The sequence below is a fragment of the Schistocerca cancellata genome, chromosome 1 (genome assembly GCF_023864275.1).
Source record: "Schistocerca cancellata isolate TAMUIC-IGC-003103 chromosome 1, iqSchCanc2.1, whole genome shotgun sequence".
Classification (NCBI taxonomy): domain Eukaryota; kingdom Metazoa; phylum Arthropoda; class Insecta; order Orthoptera; family Acrididae; genus Schistocerca; species Schistocerca cancellata.
The window spans coordinates 136,747,238-136,772,680 of NC_064626.1; the positions used below are offsets into that span (position 1 = coordinate 136,747,238).

The 25,443-nt window shown below is 39.3% G+C and overlaps 1 protein-coding gene across 1 annotated transcript in view; it reads right to left on the reverse strand.

Moving 5' to 3' along the window:
- LOC126166863 (microtubule-associated protein futsch-like) overlaps window positions 1–25,443 on the reverse strand; it is a 474,845-nt gene that overhangs the window by 10,573 nt on the left and 438,829 nt on the right. Inside the window, exons 15-19 of the mRNA XM_049920436.1 lie at window positions 20,155–20,232; window positions 15,017–15,092; window positions 13,670–13,795; window positions 2,617–2,679; window positions 2,469–2,528 (exon numbers count right to left, since the gene is read on the reverse strand). Of these exons, the coding sequence (XP_049776393.1) occupies window positions 2,469–2,528; window positions 2,617–2,679; window positions 13,670–13,795; window positions 15,017–15,092; window positions 20,155–20,232 (403 nt within the window). The remainder of the gene's footprint in view (window positions 1–2,468; window positions 2,529–2,616; window positions 2,680–13,669; window positions 13,796–15,016; window positions 15,093–20,154; window positions 20,233–25,443) is intronic.

Below are 25,443 nucleotides of genomic sequence, written 5' to 3' on the forward strand. Positions count from 1 at the left end.
GGCAACATTTTTTTCCTCATTTTATTTAATTCCTCACAATGTTACACTATTCGTTATAAAATTTCAATATGTTTAAACAGTTCAATTTCTATACATAAACTTTATATATTCAATTTATTTAAAATTACTACCCACATAAGTCAAAAGGCTATAGGCTAGATGGTGGTAAAAAAATGTGAGTGTATGAGGAAATTTAGTATGAAATGTTATCTATAGGTGATCTGTTAAAGAGGCCTTTTCCTACTATATCTTTGAAGGAGAAAGTGCCAAGTTGTTAAAGAGTTAGAAAGATCTACTTCAAATGTAAATCTACCGGAGGGGTGTGGGACAAAGCACACCAATTTGGCTTACACAAAACTGAAAATTTTGAAATACTTGCAAAATATTTTGATCAGCATTTTAATAATCTTGAGCCAGTCTATATGCTTGAATACTCACACACTCATGAAAATCTAGAATAAGAATTACCCCTAACTACCAAAGAAATAGAAGAAGTTATTAAAATGTAACAAAGCTAATGGAGAAGACTATATCTCTGAAGAACTTTTGAAATGGTCTCTATCTAAAGTAAAAATTGGCCAAGTGCAAGTAGGACCAGCACTCTGAGGGTTCCACATAAATTTAATTATGTAAATTATATACATATAGATCTCAGGAATCGAGAATCTGGCGATTTTTGCTTGCTATCGGTATCAGTGCTGGGAAGATATTAGTCACAGGAATTCCAAGTTTTACATTTAAATTTTCTGTATAATTTTGAATTTGCTATTGTAATTACAGATAAAATGGGTCTCAACAGACGGACAGAATGACAACTGGACAAAAAAAGAACAAAAGAATATTTTTTCATGTGATATAATTACAAATTTAAAATTTTCAGATTTTTTCCCTTACTTGTACTGTGAAACCTTGCTTCTTGGCAAATTTCATGGCTCTAGCTCAACAGGAAGTACCCTATAGGTTTTGATGAATGATGGGACTACCATATCTATTGATGGTAGTGACATAGTAGCTTAAATGTTTTACACTACCAGGGGACTATAAACCTTAGTATGTGACATAAATTTCAGCTTTATATGTCTACCCATTCTTGAGAAAAAAAGGGCTTTAAGAGCCGGACAGACGGACAACAAAGCCATCCTACAAGGGTTCTGTTTTTACTGACTGAGGAACAGAACCCTAAAAATGAGCTAAAATTAATCTTTGAGAAAAATTTCTAGAGGAGTGGAAGGTGGCCTTGATACATCCACTACATATGAAAGGCAATAAAAAATGTTAACAACTTCAGAGGAATTTCTTTGTAAACAGCTAAATAGGACATATTTTCCAAGAGTATACTAAACATAATAGAAACAACACTGGAGAGTAATTTGGATGAATATCAAGGTAGTTTAAGGAAGGGCAGATAGAGTTCTGAACAAATATTTAATAAGTCAATCATCTGCCACAGATCACTGTCTGTTGATCTCCAAAAGTTCACAGTAGGTCACCTAAAAGTGATAGCCCAGTGGTTAAGAGCAGGGGCTGGCAATCTGTTGGCTCAGATTTGATTCCCACTGCTGTGTGTTCAATTTATATATGTAAAATTAATATAGTCAATTTAGTTAATATTTGGACCAATTCACAGAGATGGCATACGGATGAAGCGACCTACCAAAGAGCTGTACCAGCACACTGACAGACTAACAGACGCGATCAGAAAACGCAGATTAACTTTCTATGGGCACATACAGAGAATGGACAACAACCGACTTACAAAGAAAATTTTTGATGTAGTAAACAGCTCAAGCAAGAAAACAAATTGGTATCATGAAATAGACGAAGACTTAAGGCAGATAGGGATCAACAGGCAAATGATAGGAGACAGGAAATACTTCAGAAACAAAGTTAGGAGTGCAAAATTTATTGTAAAGGAGAGAAAGAAGACAGGAACATTATGGACAGAGCAAAGGAAACAGGAGCACAGCCAAAGGATGAAGAGATTTTGGGAAGAGAAGAGGAAGAAAGGAAAGAAGTGAAAATTGTGTCATCATGTGATTTTCGAGTTCAAACACTGTCCATAAGGGCAACAATGAAATGAATGAATGAATGAATAGTCAATTTAGTTATGATTACTATCCTTGTGAGTCAAAAGGTTATAGGCCACCACATTGTAGCACAATGGTAAAATTTTGCATGAACCACCACTGGTATCAACATATAACACCGTCTATAAATGAGACCCTCATTTTCTGATCATACTTTAGCTTCTTCCATACCAGTATATGAAGAACTCCTCTTCTGAATTGAATGCATCTTAACATTCCAGCAGACCATTAAACTAACACTGTATGATATTCTGTCAAGTACAAACAAATGCATAAAAATAGTAATTATAAAAAGACAGAGCCCTAAAGCCTCATGTACTCAGCTGTTATGGGTACGTAACTGCTACTAAATTACACTGAAAAATATCTGTAGTTTATTACCTCTTGATGTTTTACTCTTTCCCACAGAAGTGGCAGAGAAACTTGACGTTTTGGTAGTTACTGCAAACAGAAACATAAAATTTATAAATCAGTAATACTAAACTCATTGTGAATAATAAAACGAGATGGAATAATTAGTTGTTCATACCTTCAGTTCGAGTGACGACATTGTCTTCTACTGATGATGACTGGATTGTGGATTCAGACTGACCTATGTGAAAAAAGGACAAGAATTAGGCTGTGTTCATAACTTTAAAAATAATAAAACAAAACTAATGCGTAAGCCTAAACAAACTTGTATGCACAGAATAACAAATTACTTTTTGTCTTTGTTCCATATAATTTAGAGGCTCTTTCAGTTATAGCCACTCTATAACACTTTAGTCCTTAACGCAGTGATTTCCAGTAATGCCTTTCAACTGACTGAGGGCTGGTATTTCAGATGTTTATATCATAACAAAACTATCCTAGAAGAAAAATCTTGGATCACTCTGCTAGTAGTTTTTATGGTGTGTCATTCAGATTATTTACACAGGATTGGCAAATGCTCAGCTATATCAAAAGTAAAATGAATGTGGCTAACGTAAAACACGACTCTCCATGCATAATTATTATTTGGTACCTATAGGTACAGGCTGTTTTTGGTCTCCACACAAAACATGGAAGTTAAATTTCCACAAACCACAATAAAGGATCAGATATGCAGAGTGACATGTGTGTGGTACCTGAACATGCAAGTTTAGCATCCAAGACATTAAAAAAACTTATGAACAATTTCACTTTTAGTCTCATATAATATGACTATACAAAATGTCCACAGATTAAGTACCAAATTATTATTACAGTCATGATAGGTATTTATATACACTATCTGTGCAGAATAAACAATAAATCATTTCAGGTTCAAATTGAGCATAGATCTCCCCTGATCAACTTAGGGATTGAATGCCTGAGAGTGAAGTACCAATCATTTGGCAGATAATGGAAGTGACTTGTAATTAGTTATTCTCTTCCCTGACAACAAACAAGGAACTTGTAGCGGAAGTGAGCTTTGCTGAATGATGGATATTTAATCATAAGTGTTATTCTAAATTATTGCCAGGGATTCATTTCTTTTTTCCAGATGCAATGGAAAACATAGGTAAACTCTCAAAGTTTAGTTGAGCAACAATTGCAGGCAGTCTAAGTTACTGGACAGATGCCAGTTATAGCAGTGTTTATAAAATTGCAGTAAGACCAGAGCACTTTATACTCTTGAATATAATGAACATCAGATCTTTAGTATTATCTGCCTCCATTTTACTAAGAAATAGGGGAAAGACCCTCCATCTGAGATCTCTATTTGGAGACAATATAATAAATTTGCAGACATGGGTTGTTTCTATAAAGAGAATCTTCCTGTGTCAGAAGCAATAGTGAATCATATCAGGGAAATTTATCACCACAGCTCTAAGAAATTGACTACATGAGGCAGCAGGAAATGGGCTCTACCTCAAACCAAATTACATCAACAAAAATAATCAATTTTCGAAAATACAGTATAACGTAACTGTATAGATAAAAAATCAGCTGACCGAGCAGCGGCAGGAGAACACACATATAAAAGGTATTACATATGCAGGCTTTCAGAACTACTGGCTCCGTCTTCTGGCAGAAGGGTTGAAGGGAAAGAAGTGGCGAAGGAAAAGGACTGGTGAGGCTTAGGAAAAGGGCTAGAGTTTGGAAAAATCACTAAGAACCTCGGGTCAGGGAAGACTTACAGGACAGAGTGAGAAGGAAAGACTGATTGTTGGGAACTGCATTGGACAAGATTTGAAAACCTTAGAGCTTAAAGGCAGAAGGTATGGTAATATGCAAGACAGAAATTACTGCTAAAACATTGTGCATGAGATAATAAGAATGAAAAGCTAAGTGCATTGTACGTGATAGAGGTGGGAGGGGGATGGTGAAAAATGGACAGATCAGAAAATGAAAGAATTAGAACACTAAAACCAAGTGAAGAAGGAAATAGTACTGTGAAGAAATGCTGAGACCGAAGAAATTAATGTAAATTAAGGCCAGCTGGATGGTGGGAACTGAGGATATGCTGTAGCACCAGTTCCCTTCTGCAGAGATCTGAGAAACTGGAGTCTGGGGGAAAAATCCAAATGGCACATATGGTGAAATAGACACTGAGGTCACGACTGTCATGTTGTAGTGCACGCTCCACAACAGGATATTGTGTGTTGCTAGTTTACATCCTCTGACTAAGCCCATTCATTCTAACTGATAACTTGGTAGTAGCCATGCCAATATAAAAGGCCAAACATTGTTTATGTAACAGCTGGTATATGATATTTGCCATTTCAAATGTGGTTCTCCCTTTGATAGTATATGTTCTACCATATACTGGACTGGTGTAGGTGGTAGTCGGAGGGTGCACAGGGCAAGTCTTGCAGTGGGGATGGTGGCATGGGTAGGAGCTATAGGGTAGGGAGATGGGTGCAGAAGGAGCATAGGATCTCACAAGGATATTGCAGAGATTGGGAGGGCAATGAAAAGCTATTCTAGGTGTGGTGGGCAAAATCTCGGACAAAATGGATCTCATTTCAGGGCATGATTTTAGGAAGCCATGGACCTGTCACAGTAACCTTACCAGTCTTTTCCTTCATCTCTCTTCCTTCTCCTTCAACTCTTATGCCAGAAGAAGGAGGCACTGGCTCCAAAAGCTGGATACTAATACCTTTTACACGTGTGTTCTCCTGGCACCGCTTGGTGAGTAGATTTTTTATCAAACAGTATTATGGCATTTGTTATGAAGAACTTGCATCTGTGTCAAGCTTTAATAGATAATAACAAAAGCCAATGTTTGAAGTTTAGTATTGCATCTAGAAGATGACATTTTCTGGCAGACTAGATTCCAGCAACGAAGTGACCCTTCATGTGATTGGAAAGGCAAATGAACTAAATATTAATATTTCAGGAGCAGAAAACATCCATTGTTATGTGGAATATGTACATAACGCCTGTAAAATGATTGTGTTCAGCATTGTTGCAAAAACAAAGGTCTACAGCTCATACTTCTTCACTGAACAGACTGTCACGTCACAGATGTTGTAAGTGGGAATGCTTAAATGGCTGTAATCCCTGTCTGAATGATGAAAGAATGGTGCACCACATCATTTCGTCAGAAACAGCTAAAGCAATGGATCCAATGAGGGACAGATGGTGCTCAGGAGCATTACCCTAGGCAGCACATTCTTCATACCTGATACCACTTAATCTCTTTGGAAGAGGTTACTTTGCCCCTCTTCTGTGGGTGATTATTCTGGAACTGAAGCAACCCTTCCACACTGTTTTCTTAAACATTGCCTCTGACATGTTGGCATGTGTGTGGAACAAAGGAATTACCATAGTGATGTTTGTCGAATGGTAAAGGGCACACATGCATTGAGCATTTGTTTAAAAAAAAAATCTGTGTAAAACATTGGAAAAACCTTTATGAGTTACATTACACAACAAAACAAGATTTGTATTCCTACATCAATTGTACTAGTTTCATTTTTTTTAAACTGACAGTTGTTTTATATAATGGTGTTTTGAGGTCTGGTGTCACATTGACGAAGTTCTTCATCTTAAATATTGAGAACACAGTGGGTCATAAAATTAAAATTTATCAATTGAAGACATAAAGTCTGAAGGGTTAACCTCATATCTCCACTCTCTATGTAGATATAACTACAAGAACGAAGAAAAGTATAATTCACATCTATCATTTGATTCACCACTGGATGCAGTTTTCCATTTTGTGCTGTAACTTCAGTTACTGTATTCGTTGGCAATCAGACAATAGCAATTCCAACTAACAATAGTCATATTAGGAGTGCAGGTAGGGGGAAAAAGTAAATTACTATGCTTTACAGCATGTCATAGTGCCAGTTCCTAACTGTGAAATTCTGAGAAACTGGGGCCTGGGGAAGGGATTGAAATGGCATGTATGGTGAAACAGGCACCAAGGTCATGACTGTCATGTTGTAGTATGATAATTACATCTGCCTTTAAGAAATAATCCAGTTCATGTACTGCTTCCAAGACAATCAATGACTGCCACCACATGCTATAAATTAGTATGAGTTATTGCCATCAGAGAGAGCTTGAATTTTCCTCTTTAAAGTAGGAAGGTTTGAAACAAGATCCACACAACTTTATGATGAAAACAGAGGTATTGTTAATTATAGAAAAAAGGAGGAAGAACTGCAACATGTAAATGGCAAAAATTGGGAAAGTTGTGACTTTTGTAGAAATGTTTCTAGGGTTTATCAAATGTGTTAATTTAATGCAATTCCTCTTTTTATAAAAACAAAACATGCAACAGTCCTTCTAGGACTAATATATTTCAGGATGATGATAAAATGAAACAACCAATGGGAAAAAAAGCAAATTGACTTTTTCTATGTGAAGAGTCCTTTGTGTTCAGTCAAAGACCATTTGTGAAAAAGCATACATCTGTCACCTTATGAACTTCTGTGAACAAGAGATCTGTAGTGTACCCTCATTTCTGTAGTGTTATGTTACTACCATGGAACAAGTTCTTCCACCATGTAAATGTGTGATAACTAACCAGCATACAACTTTTCAAATATTTTACAAACAACAAACAGCACAGCTATTGTACAGCATCTGCAATACTTGTCATCAAACTACACTGCATATGTACAGAAAAAACACTCACATAAGTCACATTGCAAGCACTTAAAAAGGGGTACAGATATCAGTTCCATATAAAGCAACTACTGCATTCCAAAATTATACTATTAAAGCACTATTCAAGTGCATTAGTTCATAATATCCTACTTGTGCCGTATTATACTACAGGTACATAAAACTAAGGAAAATCTGCAGCAAAATTAGCATATTAACTCGTTTCTTACTTCTGTATAGTTACTTGCAGCTGTACAAAGATCACTGTCTATATGGAACACGATATCTGGGATTTTACTACTACAGCTCTGAAAGGAGTAAATATCAAATTCCTTGTTGTCTGAAGCTGCAGTACCAATTACTATAAGATAGTTGTTAATTCAGATGTTGATGCACAAAATGTGATGCCTTATAATGCACGCCAAAAATCATACTGTAAATCAAGGAAATGGTCAAACAACATATTGCTCTGGGGATGCTTGGTAAAGTTAGACGTAAATGAGCTAAAAATGCAACAAAAAAGGGAGGTCCACTCAGTAAAAATTCAAATTCTAAGTAAGCAGCAAACATTCACGTCAGGCTGCATTCCCAATGCTGCACATAAAAAATTTTATTCAAACTCACAGCTTCTGACCGCGTGTTTTGACGATTTCCCATCTCATGTCATCTGGATAACTCTTCATCCACTGATGCAGAAACTCAGATGAATTTTTCTTCACATTGGTGATAACATGAAAACATGTTAGCAAGAGGCACTGAATGAAGTAACCATATTTTCATATGCAGCACACAGAAGAAGCTGTTAAAACTGACTATTACTTTTCTTGTTTCTTTATGTATTAATTGTTGATGCACATTCCTTGCTCAAGCAATCCACTGATGCCATTAATGCATCACGTGACTTATCTCAAATATCTGTTACAGTTTCTCTTTTTTTATTACAGCACAAAAATATCTGGCAATTTAGTCAACATTTGTGGAATAACAATAATTACAGATTTAAAGTTCTAAATACTATTCATTCTCAATTGTAAGTAGTTAAAATGCAGTTATTTTTAGCTACATAAAGACACTTGTAAAAGAATTGTCTTGGCAAAAGTTATTCACTACATTCATGCCACGACAATATGTAAGGAAATGAGTGTCTTACTTACTGGCACTGTTACTTGCCAGGTTAGTTGCCAGTGTCATCTTGACACCACTTGTTTCTTCCCACGCTTTCTGTTTATGCAGAAATTGTGATGACGATTTGCTGCGGCTTAGTTTATTGTGATGCATCTGAGACTTCCCCGAACTTTGTCTTAGTTCTTTTGTAGTGTTGTGTCTATGTCCACTTTGATTTACACTAGAATTGCTGGTAGCTTCATGAAACAAGTTATCAAATGCTTCATCCACGTTTTCTAAACTGTCATCAAGTAATGCAATGTCACTGGGTGCATTGGAGAATGTTTGTTTGGTAACTGTTTTCCTTAGATCACTCACTGCTTTGGTTGCCTTTGCATGTGTTTCACCAGTTTTTGTCCTTCCTTCACTCGATTTTTTTGACAGGTACGCTTCCACTTTACGTTGTTTAACTTCTACACTCTCAGGTTCTAAGGCAGCTTCAAACTGCTTTGGGAATGCTAACGAATGACTAGATTTTGCTTTGACTAACCCTGGTGAACGCCTGGAATTAGGACTCGGGACAGTTGGCAGGTCAGGTAATGCCAAGCTCTGTGGTCGTCGTGACTTTGGAGACTGACCAGGTGAGAGTTGGTGCCATGATTCAGATTTCTGCAAAAGGCTTGATGGGGAGACTGATGGAGGAGCTACAGTTAATTCATCTCCTGGTCCTGGAGACACTTCATGCTTATAACTAGATTTGGGGGATGATGAATACGAAGGTGAACCCTGACGTTTAGAGCTTGAGACATTGCTGGACACTGGGATCTGTAGACGGGTAGTTAATACAGATTCTCCAGCTTCATCAGTTTCCTCTGTGCTTGCTGTTATCAGTGAATCTTTAGGCATCTGATGTTTCCTATTATCAAAAACTAATTCCTTTCCTACTGTTTTTATCTGTGTTGGATGCTTCCCAATGCTTTCGCAAGGTCGACTTTCCACAGATAGCGATTTGCAGGATTCTTTTCTCAGCTTATTATCTGTGACTACATCATTTTCACCCCCTTTAAACCTCTGAATCACACTGCTCAGATTAGCTGCAGCCATGTTTCTTTGTTCGTAGTCTTGCTCATCGTACCTATGCCTCGTCTTCTGCGTTACAGTAACAGCCTGATGTGATACAGGTCCAGTCATTATATGAGATACAGCCATTAAAGCCTCTGGAGAAGGTAGTGTTGGATCTAAATGGGTAGCATTTTCAGAAAAGGACAGTGGAGGAAGATTCTTAGAGTTGTTTGTAGTTTTCTGAACTAATGACTTTTCAGACAAAATTTGATGAGCTTGTGGGGCACATCTGTTTTGAACAAAAGCATTTGGGTATATAGCTGTTGTTGCTGTTACACCAGCACTGTATGTCTTTGGTCCTTCAATGTGGATATTCTGAGAGTCCGGTTGAAATAAATATGGCTGTGCTGTATTGGAACTGCTAGTATCCTGAGCACTTGGTCGTATTCCATACTCATAGCAGGTTGGTTCCCCAAGCTGATTGCTCATTTGAGTTGACTCTTTGCTCTTGTTGCCACTCTTAGACAAATGGCTGTACAAAATTTCCTGTTGTTTCTTTAGATGTTCTTTATTGTACTTTTTACTGTTATCAAATGTCTGCACGAGGTCTTGTGGTATGTGTGCTGGCATAACAGGTGCTGTGGAAATCTTGTCATCTGGACCAGCATTTGGAAAAATGTTGTTTTCTTGCAAACGAGCCTGCACTATGCCAGGTGCAGCTGGAGGTGGCAAGTACATCCTCGGAGGAGGATCTGGTGGAGTCTGCTTAAACACGGTCAGACCTGCCTGTCCAATTTTTTCCATACTTTTACTTCTGGGTAAAGGTGGTGGTATAGGTGTTGGTGACGTCTCCCTTGACATGTTCTCAAATTTTGCAACAGCTGTATTTAAAATTCGGTTTTCTGAACTATTAGAATTATTGTCCTTAGTCCAAGGAAGAAATTGACTGACTGGTGACAGGAGCTCATTATTAGGCTGTTCTGCTGAGGGCACAAAGTTTGCATGCCTTAGGATATTTGAGGACACTGGTTTGTTCTGAGGTGTATTGTGGATTAGTGAGTTCTGTATGTCTGATGGGTGTGTTTGAGAAGGTGAAAACTTTTGTGCTGCAAGTTGTTTAACAGTTCCAGTAAATGATTGTGTAGCCCAGGGATTATATCCTCCATCTCTTGATTCTTCTTTCTGTGCTGATTTTTTCTCAACTGGACGAAATGCTGACATAGGGGCATGGGAAAATTTATTTATTTTTACTGGCGGTTGTGTTACAGGCACATTTTGAGGGGGAGAAAACAACTGTTTTTTTGAAAACACAGTTCCAGCAGGAGTCCTAGCATTAGCAACTGTAAGTGAACCAACAACAACTTGTTCTTCAGGAACTGTGTTCTTTTCAGCCCACGGAAGTTTACTTTGCTGTTCCTTCTGCTCCTGATCTCTCTGTTCAAAAAGTTTTCTTAAGAATATGCTGCCTTGTTTGCTCAGCCTTGGGCCATTGGCCATGGATCTGGAAGTGGTGGACTTGACTACTGCTGCCGAATCATCCGCCGATTGCCAAAAGAGTCGAGCAGCAGCTGGGCCAGAATTTGATCTGTAGTCCCTCCCCACTTGTGACTGAGACTTATCATTTGATGATTCAAATACAGTTTTAATGTTGGAAAACCTACTGCTCCAGTGGTGTCCACCTCTTGCTGATGGATTGTAGCTTTTAATCTTTACTTTTTCTTGTGGAGATTGGTCCATTTTATTGTTCTGTTGTTCTAAGAAGGCAAGAAATTTTCTGTCACTTTCTGTCTTTGGCTGCAAGGCTGGTGGGGCCGGTTTTCCATTGACTGCAGTTTTGTTGCTGCTTCCAACCCTGATAGGTCCACGCAAAGCAAGATAAGCTGCCCGGTGTTTGTCAGTTGGTTGTGAGTTACCACTGTTGTAATTCTGATCTGCTTCATACTCATCGTCTGAGGAGTAGTCTGATTCATCAACAGCATAGAAATTAAGTGGTTTTGGTATATCAATAGTATTTGCTCTCTTCATCTTTTGTTTTTTGTCACTTCGTGTACGAAATCTAGTTGGAGTTTTATTATCCTCTCTTGCCATTTGCAATAATCTCTGGGCTGATGACACAGGTTCATGTATGTGGTCAGAACCACTGCTTTGCCACACAGGACCACCATGTGGAACAGCCTGCTGATTGTTAGATACATTATCAAATGGTTTATTATTTTTTGTGACTTTGTGTTCATCATACCTGTTAACATCACCAACCCATTTTGACCCCTGAGGCATGTTATTTGACTTATCATCATGTTCTTCACTTGTGATTTTGTGTATTTTGTTTTGGTCACTTTGTGATTTGTAATTGGGGGAACTGTATGACTGGATCGGACATGTAGTATTATTTGTGTGTGTGACACTCGATTGACTAGAATAAGTGGGATTTTTACTGCCAACCTGGACATTTGTTTGCTGTATGCCACCTTCCTGTTCTGCAGACTGTTGTGCAGATTTTACAGTACTGATTTCATCTTCTGATTCTGATGTACAACTGTCATCACTGCTTGCGTCAGCATCGCTGCTTTCAGTATCACTCTGATTATTGTTTCCCCTCTTGTCAGTTGAGTGTTCTGAGTAGCCTTTCCTTCTGTCTTCTTCCTGTGACAATTGTTTGTTTATAGCTGCTTTGTGTATAGCTATCTGCATGGACTGTGCAGGTGTAAATAAAAGAATGCTTGGGTCATAGTCACTGCTTGTGCTGTCCAAAGAGGAAGAATGTGAGACAGTTCTATGGTGAGCAGTATCTCCAGTAATTGTGACATTACCTTCTTGCAACAGAGCCTTTCCTTGAGCCCTATCTTGTAAGCTACTACCACTGAAAGAAAGCTGTGGAGCACTAGCCCTTGAATTCACACTATCACTTGACGAATCTTTCCTGTTCTGGACATAATCTTTATTTATATTACCACTATCTGACCTTTGTGGTGTTGATGCTTTTGAATTAGTGCTACTTTCACATGATGACTGTGATCCTGTTCTTGGTAGTGATCTGTCTTGTGTTTGTCTATGAGGTGGAGATGATGTATTCATTTGAGATGTATTTTGGGAAGGAGTATTCTCGGCATCAACATTCTGCGAAGCTGCATCCCGGTATGATGCAGATGCATGTTTTCCAAGTGGCCTTGGACCCATTTTACCAGGCTTAAATTCTCTGACAACAGCCTTCATCGGCTGTCTTCCAACACCTTGGTACATCTGTGGGTGATATAGAATTTTAGAAGTTTGTTTTGTATCATTCTGACTGCTTGGTTCAGTGGCTGTTCCAACTTTCTCAGGCTCATGTTTCATACTGGTTTCAGAGGGTTTATCATTAACCTGTGAACCAAGTTTGCTGTCTTTGTTTGTCTCATCTGGCTCTCCTTGTGGTGGGTGTCCCTGAACCTTCTGCAAATGTCTCACATGCTCTGTCTCTATAGGACAAGAATTGTCGTTGTTTATCTCAATAGAGGAAAAGGGTTTAGCTGTAATGTTTCTAGCAAGGCCTGTTCCTGATTTAGATCGCTGGGGAGCAAAGTGGACAGGTCTAAAAGCACGGATGGCAGGTGATGCTTCTGACACTGGAACTGAGTGACTTTTGAGAGAAGTATCAATGTCCCCTGCAGAACCTCTCTTCAGCCTACTGTGAAAATTATGATCACTGGGTGAAACGGTATCTGTAGAATCATTTTTGGATAGTCCTGCAGTGACAGGTGAGCTTAGGGCACTCTCCTCCATCAATCTCCTGGCATCTGCCAGCTCTTCCTCTGTGACTCCAACAGTATGCCTATTCTGTCTTAACCTTCTTTTATTTGAAAACCTTTTTGATTGCTGTTCAGAAATTTGGGGAGCCTGGGGTACAACTGTCCCGGTGTTCTGATTCCAGGGTGGTGGTGGTAAATTTAATGATGCCTGAAGTCTAGAAACAAGTTGCAGGAGGGCTTCACGTCTTCCAGGATCTAATGCCGCATCACCCACACTACCCAGCTTGCCACTTAACTGCAGAGAAGCCTGCAAACGTGAAAGTGCTGTCTGAACTTCGGCTAAGAGACCAGGTCCTAAAACTGATTGTGATGACTGAGTGGTTTCTCTGCCAGTAGAATACTGATGTCTCTGTTGTTCTATCGAATCCCTCAGTCCAACTGCAATGTATTTCAAATCTTCTCCTGACTCGGTGCCAGAATCTTCCACTCCCGCAACTGAACTACCGTTTGTGTCTCCAGTGCCCTGCTGTGCACATGGTGTAGCACCCTGAACTTTCTGCTGGGCAGCTCTGTCCGTAAGCAGGGAAGACCGCAGCTGTTCAACCAGCAAGGGCAGAAGTGAGGACTCACCCTGCTGCACTCTGCGGTGCACTCTCGTTCCATCCTCGCCTTCTATGATTTCTTCTGAAGTCATTACAGAGGAAGTCTTGTTGTCATCATCACCAGCAGCAACTTCAGCAACAACATTTGCACAAGCTGGAAAACAATGAACTAAATCATGTCCTATTTTAAACAATCATAAAAAGACAAGTGCAATAATTATAGATAAAAATGGAGAAGAAAGACAACAATTCACTGTATAAACAAGGCATTCCACAGTTAAAAGACACACAAACAAGGAGCTTAACACTGTAACTCAACTTTTGATCTTGTTTTCTCCTTCAGAACACCCATATACTGTACAGAGATCAGCCCTACTCAATCTGTTGCATTAATAAACAAAGCCATGTCATTAATGAACAAAGTCATATAATACTCTGAAGTAGTGGTTTATGAGCTGGCTTAAAATGTTTATGTCCTTGTTTATATTCCTATTGGCAGTGTAATAGTTCTGATTATATTTATCCTTTTTCAGTGGCATAACTAGGGTATAGCAGTCAAGGTGCTGTTTTGTGGCAGGCAAAAAAATGAGAAAATGCAAAAGAAAATAGGAGGGTGGAAGGCAATGCATGAGAGGGAAAAAGAAGAGGAAGTTGAAGAAGAAGGAAAATGGTTGGGGGTTACTAAAATGGAAAGGAGACAGATATGTATGACAGAAAATCATGACAAGATTCTGACTGGAATGTGTTGAGAAATAGTTCCATATGGCTTATTTGTCCCTGATTTGCTTTCTCAATACAGTGGGTGGGTCAGAATTTGCTGAACAACATTAAAAACAAAAAGCTAATTATTATATTTCACCAACTGACAGGCCTATTGACAGATATTTCATTGAAATGTGAAATAAGTTGCATTGAAGTAAGTATTTTTCCTGTGCACTTTCAACAGAGTAACAAACAAAAGTCTAAAATCTGCTACTGCAAGTGATGCAAGCTCTTTTGCAGATAAAGCTAAAAATGTCATTTATGTATTGCATACATAATATTTATAGACTAATGATGTACTGGTACCCTAAAATTTGGAAAAGATTTTGAATCGATAAATAAACACTTAAAAACAAAACTTTGGTATCTCTGATTTGAGTGCAAAATCTTCCCAGAAAATATACGTATATCACAAAACATGAATATTTTGTGTTTTAATTTTATACAGCATCTGCTATTTTAAAGTAGTTAATTATTCTTCTCAAGAAATGATGATAAATGTTCCAAAATTCACTTTGCCTATACTATTGGCAGAGATCCCAGATATGAACCTCACACTGTACAATTATCTGTTACGTGCTGTATAAGAACAACAACTGATGATCAGGCGTACCTTTCTGTTCAGCCATGACAGTGCGTAACCTCGCTCTTATTTGTCTTCGGCCCTCGTAGTCTGTGCAGCTTTCAAGCTGAAATTTCAAAGTAGCAGTCTATTAATACAAGGCTTGACCATACTTCCATTTCCACACAATATGTAAACATACTTGGTCTACAGGGATGTATCTGTATGTATCACAATTTGTGCAATGTTTTCGGTCCCCAAACAGTTATAAAGATGGATGCTGAAGTTCTGATAGGAAAACTCATTATGCTTCTAACAATAGTAATCAGGTGCACTAGTAATAATTAATCAGTATTACAACGGAAATATACATGACACGTCTAAAAAGCAAAGTTCCTTTTATCAATATGTTTCACATTTGAAGTAAATAAATTGGGAGGACAAAACTAAATATGGCATTTCTTTGTTGAAATTAAATACACATATGGCACCTTTAAAAAAATAGCTAGGCAATTAAAAATGAAAAAGAGAATGTAGTACACCAGCCCCTTCAGACAACTTGGATAAGTTTGTTTAACACATGTGGGAATGTGCAACTGTGTGTTATGTACCTCTCTTTACAGCTGTTTTTATGAACATGTATAAATACTTCACACACACACACACACACACACACACACACACACACACACAGAGGCACACACACTAGTTTTCTCCATTTTTAATCTTTTGTAAATACTTGTTTATGAGCCCCATATGAGCTGTTTGAAGAAAAGCAAAGTATTACAGAAATACAACATTTAAGGAGAATATCAGGAACACTGATAATGATTCAAATGGCTATGAGCACTATGGGACTTAACATCTGACGTCATCAGTCCCCTGGAACTTAGAACTACTTAAACCTAACTACCTAAGAACATCACACACATCCATGCCCGAGGCAGCATTCGAACCTGCGACCGTAGCAGTCGCGCGGTTCCAGACTAAAGTGCCTAGAACCGCTCGGCCACAGTGGCCGGCTGGAACACTGAGATTAAGCAGTTGCAAGAACAATAGCATAGACAATAGACTAAACATCTCTTAATGTTCTTGTAATACACTAATGTCCATAATCTAAGGTATCTTAAAGGTCCAAAAAACATGAATGACAATTATAATATGCTCCCTAAACTGTGCTCTTGCAGTATTGTAACAAATGGCAGCCATATTATGTATTAGGTATGCAACATGGTGTCTCATATTTCTGGATAAATGTCCTCTTGAAATAAAAAAAAGTAGTCAGTGCTGATAAAGAGTTCAGGTTGCAATCTTTTATCCTAGTGTGTCCCAGGTGTAATCATTTGTATTTATACCCAAAGAACCAACTGGATGCTCCAGATGTGTGTTCTCCCCACGTTCACGTACTATCCCACTAAGAGAGTCCAGTGTGGTAGGACATTACCATCTATCAGATGGGACCCAAGTGCAATGCCCACAACTCTACCCTCTCAAAAAACCACACATGCCACTGACAGATGTCATCATATAAACACAGTCATTACAGTACTCCAAAGAAACACAAGCAGTGGACTATGAGTGCCTAACATGCTAGTGTCTCAGATGAGAATTGAGATGCTGGCATATAGGTCCCTTTCCAGAATATTGGCAGTTTATTAACATGTCTCAAGAGATGCCCAGAGGAGCAGATGCCAAAATCCACTCACTGACCTGAACTGCGACACATCCACGGATGCAACACTAGTGTTATGTTCCTGGATCCACTCACAGTGGCCTTAATGTGCAGTGAACACCCAGCACTGAGAACAAACTTTCCAAACTGATGATATGCAGTCTGACAGGAAACATGTGACACAGATGCTGTCATGTGGTCTCTCAAGCTTGGGGAAGTGCCTTGGTACTTAGCGTGAGGTATTTATCCTGGCACTGGCAACTGGCGTATGGTGAACTTTTCCTGAACTGCCACTGATTGTTTTCCATATTTTGGAATCTTTTCCACAGCTGTGAAATGAGACTACAGGCAACATTAAACTCTGTGCCCACTCCATGCTGGCTGGGGCCAGACTCCAATCTGCAAACTACGCAGCCATGAATAATATTACCTAATGTTTGTTTTGCTATGACTTAATATCCTTTGTCAAATGCACAAATTCAGAGCCATTGTGGCCGAAACATCTGTTCACATGGACTACTGCAGGTGCACTGAACAACAATGCAATGCTGTACCATGGCCGTAGTGTATTTTTATGTTATCCTGCCATGGTATTGTCCTTACCATACCGTAACACTACAATTTTTCTCGTGGATTTCAAAAATGGCTTATAAGCATTATTGGACTACTGCAGGTGCACTGAACAACAATGCAATGCTGTACCATGGCCGTAGTGTATTTTTATGTTATCCTGCCATGGTATTGTCCTTACCATACCGTAACACTACAATTTTTCTCGTGGATTTCAAAAATGGCTTATAAGCATTATTGGACTACTGCAGGTCCACTGAACAACAATGCAATGCTGTACCATGGCCGTAGTGTATTTTTATGTTATCCTGCCATGGTATTGTCCTTACCATACCGTAACACTACAATTTTTCTCGTGGATTTCAAAAATGGCTTATAAGCATTATTGCATTTATTTTTTTATACAGTGATATTTAACTGTGATGCAGTGATAGCACTAGGTCATACAAGTTTAACTCTCTGTACCATTTAACAGTATAGATACAGATTGAGAAGATGGTGTTTCCAATTGCACAAGTGGCAAAAACTAGAGGGATTGTGTTAAACATTTCACAAACAAATATGCCACACAAATGTACAGAATGCTAGCCAGTCTAGATTACTGCAAGTAATTCATTAATAGTCTACCGAGAATTAAAATTTTTCTTTTAAGCACATAGCTGCACTCATGCTACAGGTGTAGCCTCCCAGTATGAGTTCTTGCAGGGCCTAAATACCAAGCCACACACTTCATTCCAGTAAAAGCTGCTGACGGGGCACATTTTCATCTATCTGCTGAATGCACTAACGTACCCATACCATTGGCTACCCAACAGGGAGATTTGAAAAAGGAGTCTTGCGGTTGCTGTTGGCCATTTCCTAGGTGGTAGAGGGCACTGAAGTTTCTCTTGATTTTCAACTTTTCAGACAGAGCAGACTGCCTCATGTTGTCTGCCTCTATCTCTGCTCTCTCGGACTGGCCGACGGCTGGGTCAGACATGAACAATCTCTCTCTCTCCCCTTCTATTCCTGCATTTCACTATCACTCAAACTGACAGATACATTTACAGTTGAACATGGACCAGCCCTCGTGTACATTGTGCCGCCAGAATATGGTCAAAGTTCTGGCTTTCATTTCAAACTGTCTCCCTTTCAGAGCGCCCCCTCTCCCAGCCTTGACACGGACCACCTCCACATTAGGTGCAGTCTATATATAATATAAAGAATAATGCAAATACCAAAGATGTGGTCATCATGTGCACTAGGCTTCAATACAGGAACATCAACAATATTACGAAAAAGATAGATTGTTACTCACCATGAAGATGTCATCCTAAGTTGCAGATAGGCACCATGAAAAGACTGTTATATGTAGAGCTTTTAGCCAATGTCTCCTTCAGAAAGAAAAACACACATGCATTCACACAAGGAAGCAAATCTCATGCACAGATGACTGCTGTCTCCAGCCGCTCCAGCCAGAATGCAACCGCGACATGTCGAACTGAAGCACCAATCCAGAGTGGAAGGGGGAGGGATAGCAGGGTATGGGTAGGAGGAAAGACGTCAGGCTGCCACACACATATTTCTGTGGCACACCCAGGTTCAAGGCATGCCAAAGCCACTTGCCCAGACTTCTTATTCCAGTCCTGTCACAGGCTTATCCTACCCCATTAGAAGCCTGTGAACGCAGTTATATCATACACCATCTCTGCTACAACCACTGCACAGCTTATAGTGATATGACTACCAATCAACTGTCCACCAGGATGAATGGCCCCCACCAAACTTTGGCCAAGGGCAAAGTGGACCTGCCTGTGAGACAACATGCATCTGAACATAGCATGCTCGATTTTAATTGGTGCCCCACCACCTGGGCCATTTGGATCCTTTCCTCCACCTGCAGCTTTTCTGAACTGCACAAATTGAAGTTATCATTACAACACATTCTCCGGTCCTGAAATCAGCCTGCCCTCAGCGTATGGTAACTTATGGTCCCCACACTCTCCACCCAACAGTTTCCATCCCCTCTGTCCTATCACCTCCTCCCAATCCATGCCCCATCACTCTCATTGTGTACTGCTCCCTGCAAACACAACCACTGGTCCTTTCCCATTCTCTGTACCTCCCCTTTTCCATTCTCCTCCCCCCCCCCCCTCCTACCCCCCCACTTCCCCCTTTAGCCCCAAGACACTGCACCTGGCAGCACACTCCATCTGGCAGTGCTGACTTCTCTACTGCCACCCACACATTGTTATCCCTCCCCCTTCACCACTGCACTACAGACTGCTGCTTCAGTTTGACACAACACAGTTGCATTCTGGCTGGAGCAGCCAGAGATAGCAGCCACGTGGGCATGAAGTCCACTTGCTTGTGTGAATGTGTGTGTCTTCCCATTTCTGAAGGAGGCTTTGGTCGAAAGCTCAATGTGTAACAGTCTTTTCGTTGCACCTGTCTGCAAGTTAACATGACCTCTTTACTGCAGAAATAATAACTTGACACTAATCATATAATTTATACCAGTAAGATGTTAACTTTTACTCCTGAACCTATAAGACTACTACCGCTATATTACACAGTATTCCTTGTAATAATTAACTAAATGATGAATTTCACTTGGTTAGACTCTTATGTGATCATGTCATTCACTGTGAATGGTCTACATTATTTTGCCATATTTGAAATAAAGCATTTTCTTACAAGTGCAATAGTATTACATTTCAAGATGTAGTTCACTTTTTAAATCACATCTCAGAAAATAAGTGTACTAGGCAAGAATTTTCATTGTTTTAATTTTGGAACAGACTATTATTAAGCAATCATGGCATACTACGGCTTGTACTCAGACAGTTCAAGTATAATAACATGAAACAGAATAAAGAACTTTGTAAATATAAGGTAACAGATTGTTTTATCTGTTAGTATCTGTTACTACTCTAACAATTAGAAAATTAAACAAAAGTTGTCTTACAAGATGTCTCAACAGTGCTTCGTCCCAGACGTCTTCAATATCGCCTTCAAAATTCTTACTGTAGCTCGATGAGACAGTCTGCAGAAAGAAAATAATTTTCATGAATTCCAAGTGCAAATTTTGAAACATAATAATATATTTTTTAAACATGCAAGTTCAAGTTACAATAAAATAGACATCATACACTATATCAGTTGTGTGAGACCTGAGTTTCTCCTCAAATATACAATGTTCAAATAATTTACGGGAATACAGACAGGTGACTGCCAATATTTTGACAGCTGACCACCCTGTCATTGTCAAGGCAAACCTGCAGCAAGGTGACCAATGCCAGAAGTTATCAAAAGTGAAAATTACTAAACAATGGGTGAGGCAGCATAAATTTGCATAAATTCTGCATGGTATCCTGCTCCCTCCCTTGTCAAAAAACAGAGGGGCAGAATCAATTCTACATCACCCTTTCCCATTGTTTAGTAATTTTCACTCTTGATAACTTCTGGCGTTAGTCATATTTGGTTGTAAGGTAGCGCTAATGTTTACACTGTGTGTGTGTGTGTGTGTGTGTGTGTGTTTCATCTTTACAGAATTGCTCTGCAAACTGAGGTTTTAAATTCACTAGCACAACACTTATTTGCTGCAGATTTGCTTAGAAAAGGACAGGGTGGTCAACTGCCAAAATACTGGTCATCAATGATGTCACCCAGCTGCTTTCCCATAAATTATTTGTATATCAGTCCTTTATTTGCATTATAAAAGTGCTGCATTACAAATGTGCCTGTTCAGTGCTGAGTGCCTACTCTATGTGGTGAGTAGCCAACTATCATAATTTACAGATAATGTAAATGATACCATACATGTACAGTGCATTATTCATGGCAAAGCAAGTCATTCGAGGAGGCTGAGCGAAATGCCTTCCAGTGACACTGATTTAGGTGTGTTTTAACAACACCATTTCCTAAAGTTCACCATCTGGTGTGGTATGTATTCTGAACATACAGAACCAGGGGATTCACATGTGTGTTATCTTTGTTTTCATATATACAGAAACTAGGATAAAAGACAAACTAATGCTCTACTTTATTCCTCAATGTAGATAAGCAGCACTGTTTATCCCTTAATGCCAACTGATTAAAGTCTATGTGAGAGATGGTTTACCATACTTTTCTTCCAACCTTTTGAACTGGCACCCTGTTGCTGATCCAGCCACTACATATGACATGAATGATGTTCCATAATAACTGTATCACTCACATTACAGTACACTTTTACCAATGTATCTGTCTACCAAAGGCACCATCTGCCACAACAGAGTACATCATAAGCTTAAAATTCAATTACTGTAAAGGCATAAAATCAGAAGGCCCCTGAATCAGTAACCTGGAATGGCAATAACATTCTCCAAAGGGTATGCAGTTGTGTAAATGATAATGGTGACATGCAACAACAGCATCAGAAACTGTTGTCAGCAAAGAGGGAACAGCATCAGAACAGCAGGCAGCAGAACAGAAATATAAGAGATGAACTGTACAAATAATGTCACTGCTGACTGTTATATCACAAGTTTCTTGCAGGTTTATGGTTCTTGTAGCTTCCTACACAACTTCATGGACTGGAAACTTACTTTTGGCTCTTTATTATTGGCACTAGCCTAGAAGTTAGCTTAAGTGGGTCACAGAAGGAAGTTTAGAGTGTACCATCTTACAGACAGTAATGTCATTAGAGTTGGGACACTAGCTGTAACTGAAAATGATGGGCTGATAGAATGAGAAAAGGTAGGGTGGCGAGGGGGGTAGTGCGTTACTAGCCAAAGCTATAAACCCACATTACACCTTACACTAATACGTGAATGATAACAACACGGGGAGAAGTACCTAGCATCTGAACTGGCAAATGATCATGAAAGTCCTTTTTTAACTTTGCTTGCCTTTAGGCATGTTATATGCTGGACACAGTACCAACATGCAGTTGAGTTGATGCTTCACACACTCATTCATCACGTAATATGGAACTATAAGAAGTTATCACAAGTGATTGAGGGCTATTGTGGAAAACCTATCGTTGGGTGTATTTTTGTTCCACTCCTGACACATACAAATAGTGTCATCGCCATTTCCCTGATTTATTTCCAGCCGCAGTTGGTAACACGGAATGATTCTTCGATAGATAACCACCAATACCAAAGTGGCATCGAACTGAAAACTATGAAGCGAATCGCCAGATGTGCTTCTGGATTTACGTTCAAGTGTGCACTACGGAGTTCTTACCTGTTATGCTTACTGCTATAATCGCGCTTGGGGTTAAATTTCTTAAGGGTGATAAAAGCAATGTGTTACGGGTATAAAGCAACACAGTTGTAATACAGTTGGGTGGTAGCATAAGTTACACATTCTCACTCTGTTGGATCGAAGTAATTACTGGGAACGGCCATTCCTCCCCAGTTTGCGCAACAATTGGTTTCCTCTGGAGCGCAGTACTCTGAGGGCCGTCGGAGGTAGCATAATGCGGCTCGCTGGTCAAATTCCCACGGTGTCCTGCCCTAGGTCAACAACGGCGCTCTCAATCAACACGTGCACTCGCGAACAACTGCCGAACGGCGACTAAAGACAGAGGGCGCGGGAGGTGTGTCCAAAATAGGCTCGGTTCAGCGTGAAAAAGACGGAGGCAGCTTCTGCGGCAGGCTCGCTATTTCTGTCGCTAGCGGCTAGCCCCTCCACCACTCTCCGCAAGCAACGCAGAGCAGCAGCGCGCGTCTGCTATAGCGGTGCGCCGAACGCCTGGCGGCACATCAGCATGACAGGTGCTACCCCTGAAGTCACAATTTCTCTTGACATCACGCTTCAACATAATGTTCAAAGACAACAGAGGTTTGACACTGCAAGCACACTGCATATTTCCGCGAACTACATCGCACCGTGAACAGGCAGTGAACAGCTTTCCTATTTAAATTACGGATCCGTGATGATGATTGATATTTACAAAGTATCAATGTTGGATGAGTAAAAATCGATGTTTCAATATCGCTACCGAGTTCCTTGGAACATTGTAACATCGATGTTGAACAAGCTGCAACATGGTCGCGTACTGAACAGTGATCCGAATGTAGAATAAATTTCCTTTACTACACTTCTACGGTCACAAATTTTTTTGTCACCAGACTACCGGTTTCGGACTATAATTACATCTCCAGATCTGTTTTATATTAGAACATGTTTTTTTTTTTAATATCAGACCGAAACCGGTAATCTGATCACAAAAAATTTGTGACCATAGACGTAAAGTAAAGGAAATTTATTATGGATGTTGAACACAAAATATTAACCCTCGATGGTGGCAGAAAACCAAATTACTTGTTACAACCGTCAGTTTTTTTGTCATTTAAACGAATCTTTTTTTGAACTTATATTGACATCGGTGCAGTGGCTAAGGGAGCAGCAGAAATAACATTTGGCAGAGAAAGTCATATATTGTGCTTTGACCACATGCTCAGTTTATTAGCAAAAAATTCTACTGAAAAGACTGGTAAACTACCTGCGTTTATTACTGCTGTGAAAAGGATTATAATGTGGTTTAAACAAAGTGTATTAACAAGTGGTGAACTAAGGAGATGGTTGTGGCCTATGGAAGTAGTTCATCGTGAAATTTGCGTAGGGAAGTACGTTGCAAGCAGTAGGCCTACAGTAATCCCAAAAACTAGTGTGTTGAATATCAAAATACCTGGGGCATGTAACCAACTGGAAAGAATCTTAAGAGGAACTTCATATCAGAAATCAAAAAGCGATTGCTACCATCTGAACGTTATAAACTACCACAAGAAAAGAATAATGAGCAAACGGACCTAAGTTTAGTTATTATCTGAAAGATCGCCTTCTACGTGTTAAACAAGACCCATTAGAAGTGTGGAATCACATGATCTGTACCACCTGTCCTAAGCTACAAAAAACTGGACTTGATATTTAGCTTCTAAAAGACTGACCTCAAAAGCAGAATATGCTCTCAGTCAAAATCAGAGTAGCCCAAAGGAGAGACTGCTGTCAAAACTTTTATTTTTACATTCTGTAAATAGAAAATTGTTGCTGTATTTATTGATTAACAAATATGGTATTAATTGGATGTTATTCAGATGTTACTTTTTACGCCATTCTTTAAATTTATCATCTGATATCGATGTTTATATGTCAATAATGCAACTAAAATGAACATTGATGATTCACCAACATTGCCCATCCTTGCACAGAACTCGTGCAACATAATTGTAAAAATGATTTCCATTCGTCCCGATTTTTCTGAGACAAGTTTTCTCGGTCCCCCATAACACTCGTTGGGGAGAGTGTAAGGTCCTAGATTTTGTCTTGGATAGCATACGTTTCGTTTTTAGCTTTTAAACTATGCACCTGCTCTTTAGGTTTTTCTTTCAGAACACTGGAAAACATCCATAGCGATATTACAATGCGTCGATCACTCGATAAATGAGCCTGTATCAGTATTCCAATTCATTAAATAGATTTTATAGAAATCTTGTCACCGCGATCTCATCAACAATGTGAGTGTTGGGGCTTCGGAAGTCGATGTCCGCAATAGCATTGTTGCCTGTGCGTATTCATCATTGTCACAGTAGTTACAGCTGTTAGTTTGATAAATGGTATTGCAATACAATTATTCAATGAGATAGTTTTTGTTATCAAACTTAAAAAACGAAATCAATTATCACAAATGCCACTGCACCATTTGTTGTGGAACAACTTTTAAATAAATAATAATATTTATTCCAGTAATCAGCGATCCTTCCAGTCATGAGGGGGATTTCGTGCAGGCCCAGTTACGAAAGTGTCGTATTTCTTGTTTCATGAACTTCAGTTCAAACCATGTAATATTTGGATACGCGAATTATATTTGTAATAAACGGGAAGTAAAATCATCGCAATCTGGAAGGCAGGTGACCTATAGAATGCGCATGGCATGTTGCGCACTGGGGAAAGTTCAGTTAACCACTTCCGTTCAAGAAATATAGAGACTGGCCTAACATTATCAAGGACTCTGAAACGATTCCCAAACTTGCAGTTCTGTCGTTTATCAGACACGCTGTCAGCGAGACGACACTTGCTTAAGTGTGGAGATGTAGCGAATGGAACATGTAGCGAATATTTTAAAATTTCACGTTTGACGGAACTTCTCTCTACAATAATAGGGGGGGGGGGGGGATATTTTAATGTTTGACAGAAGTGCTTGCTTCATCCTGCATACCGAATGATCGGCTAGCCACGTACATCTGTTCATTAATTTTTTTGTGAA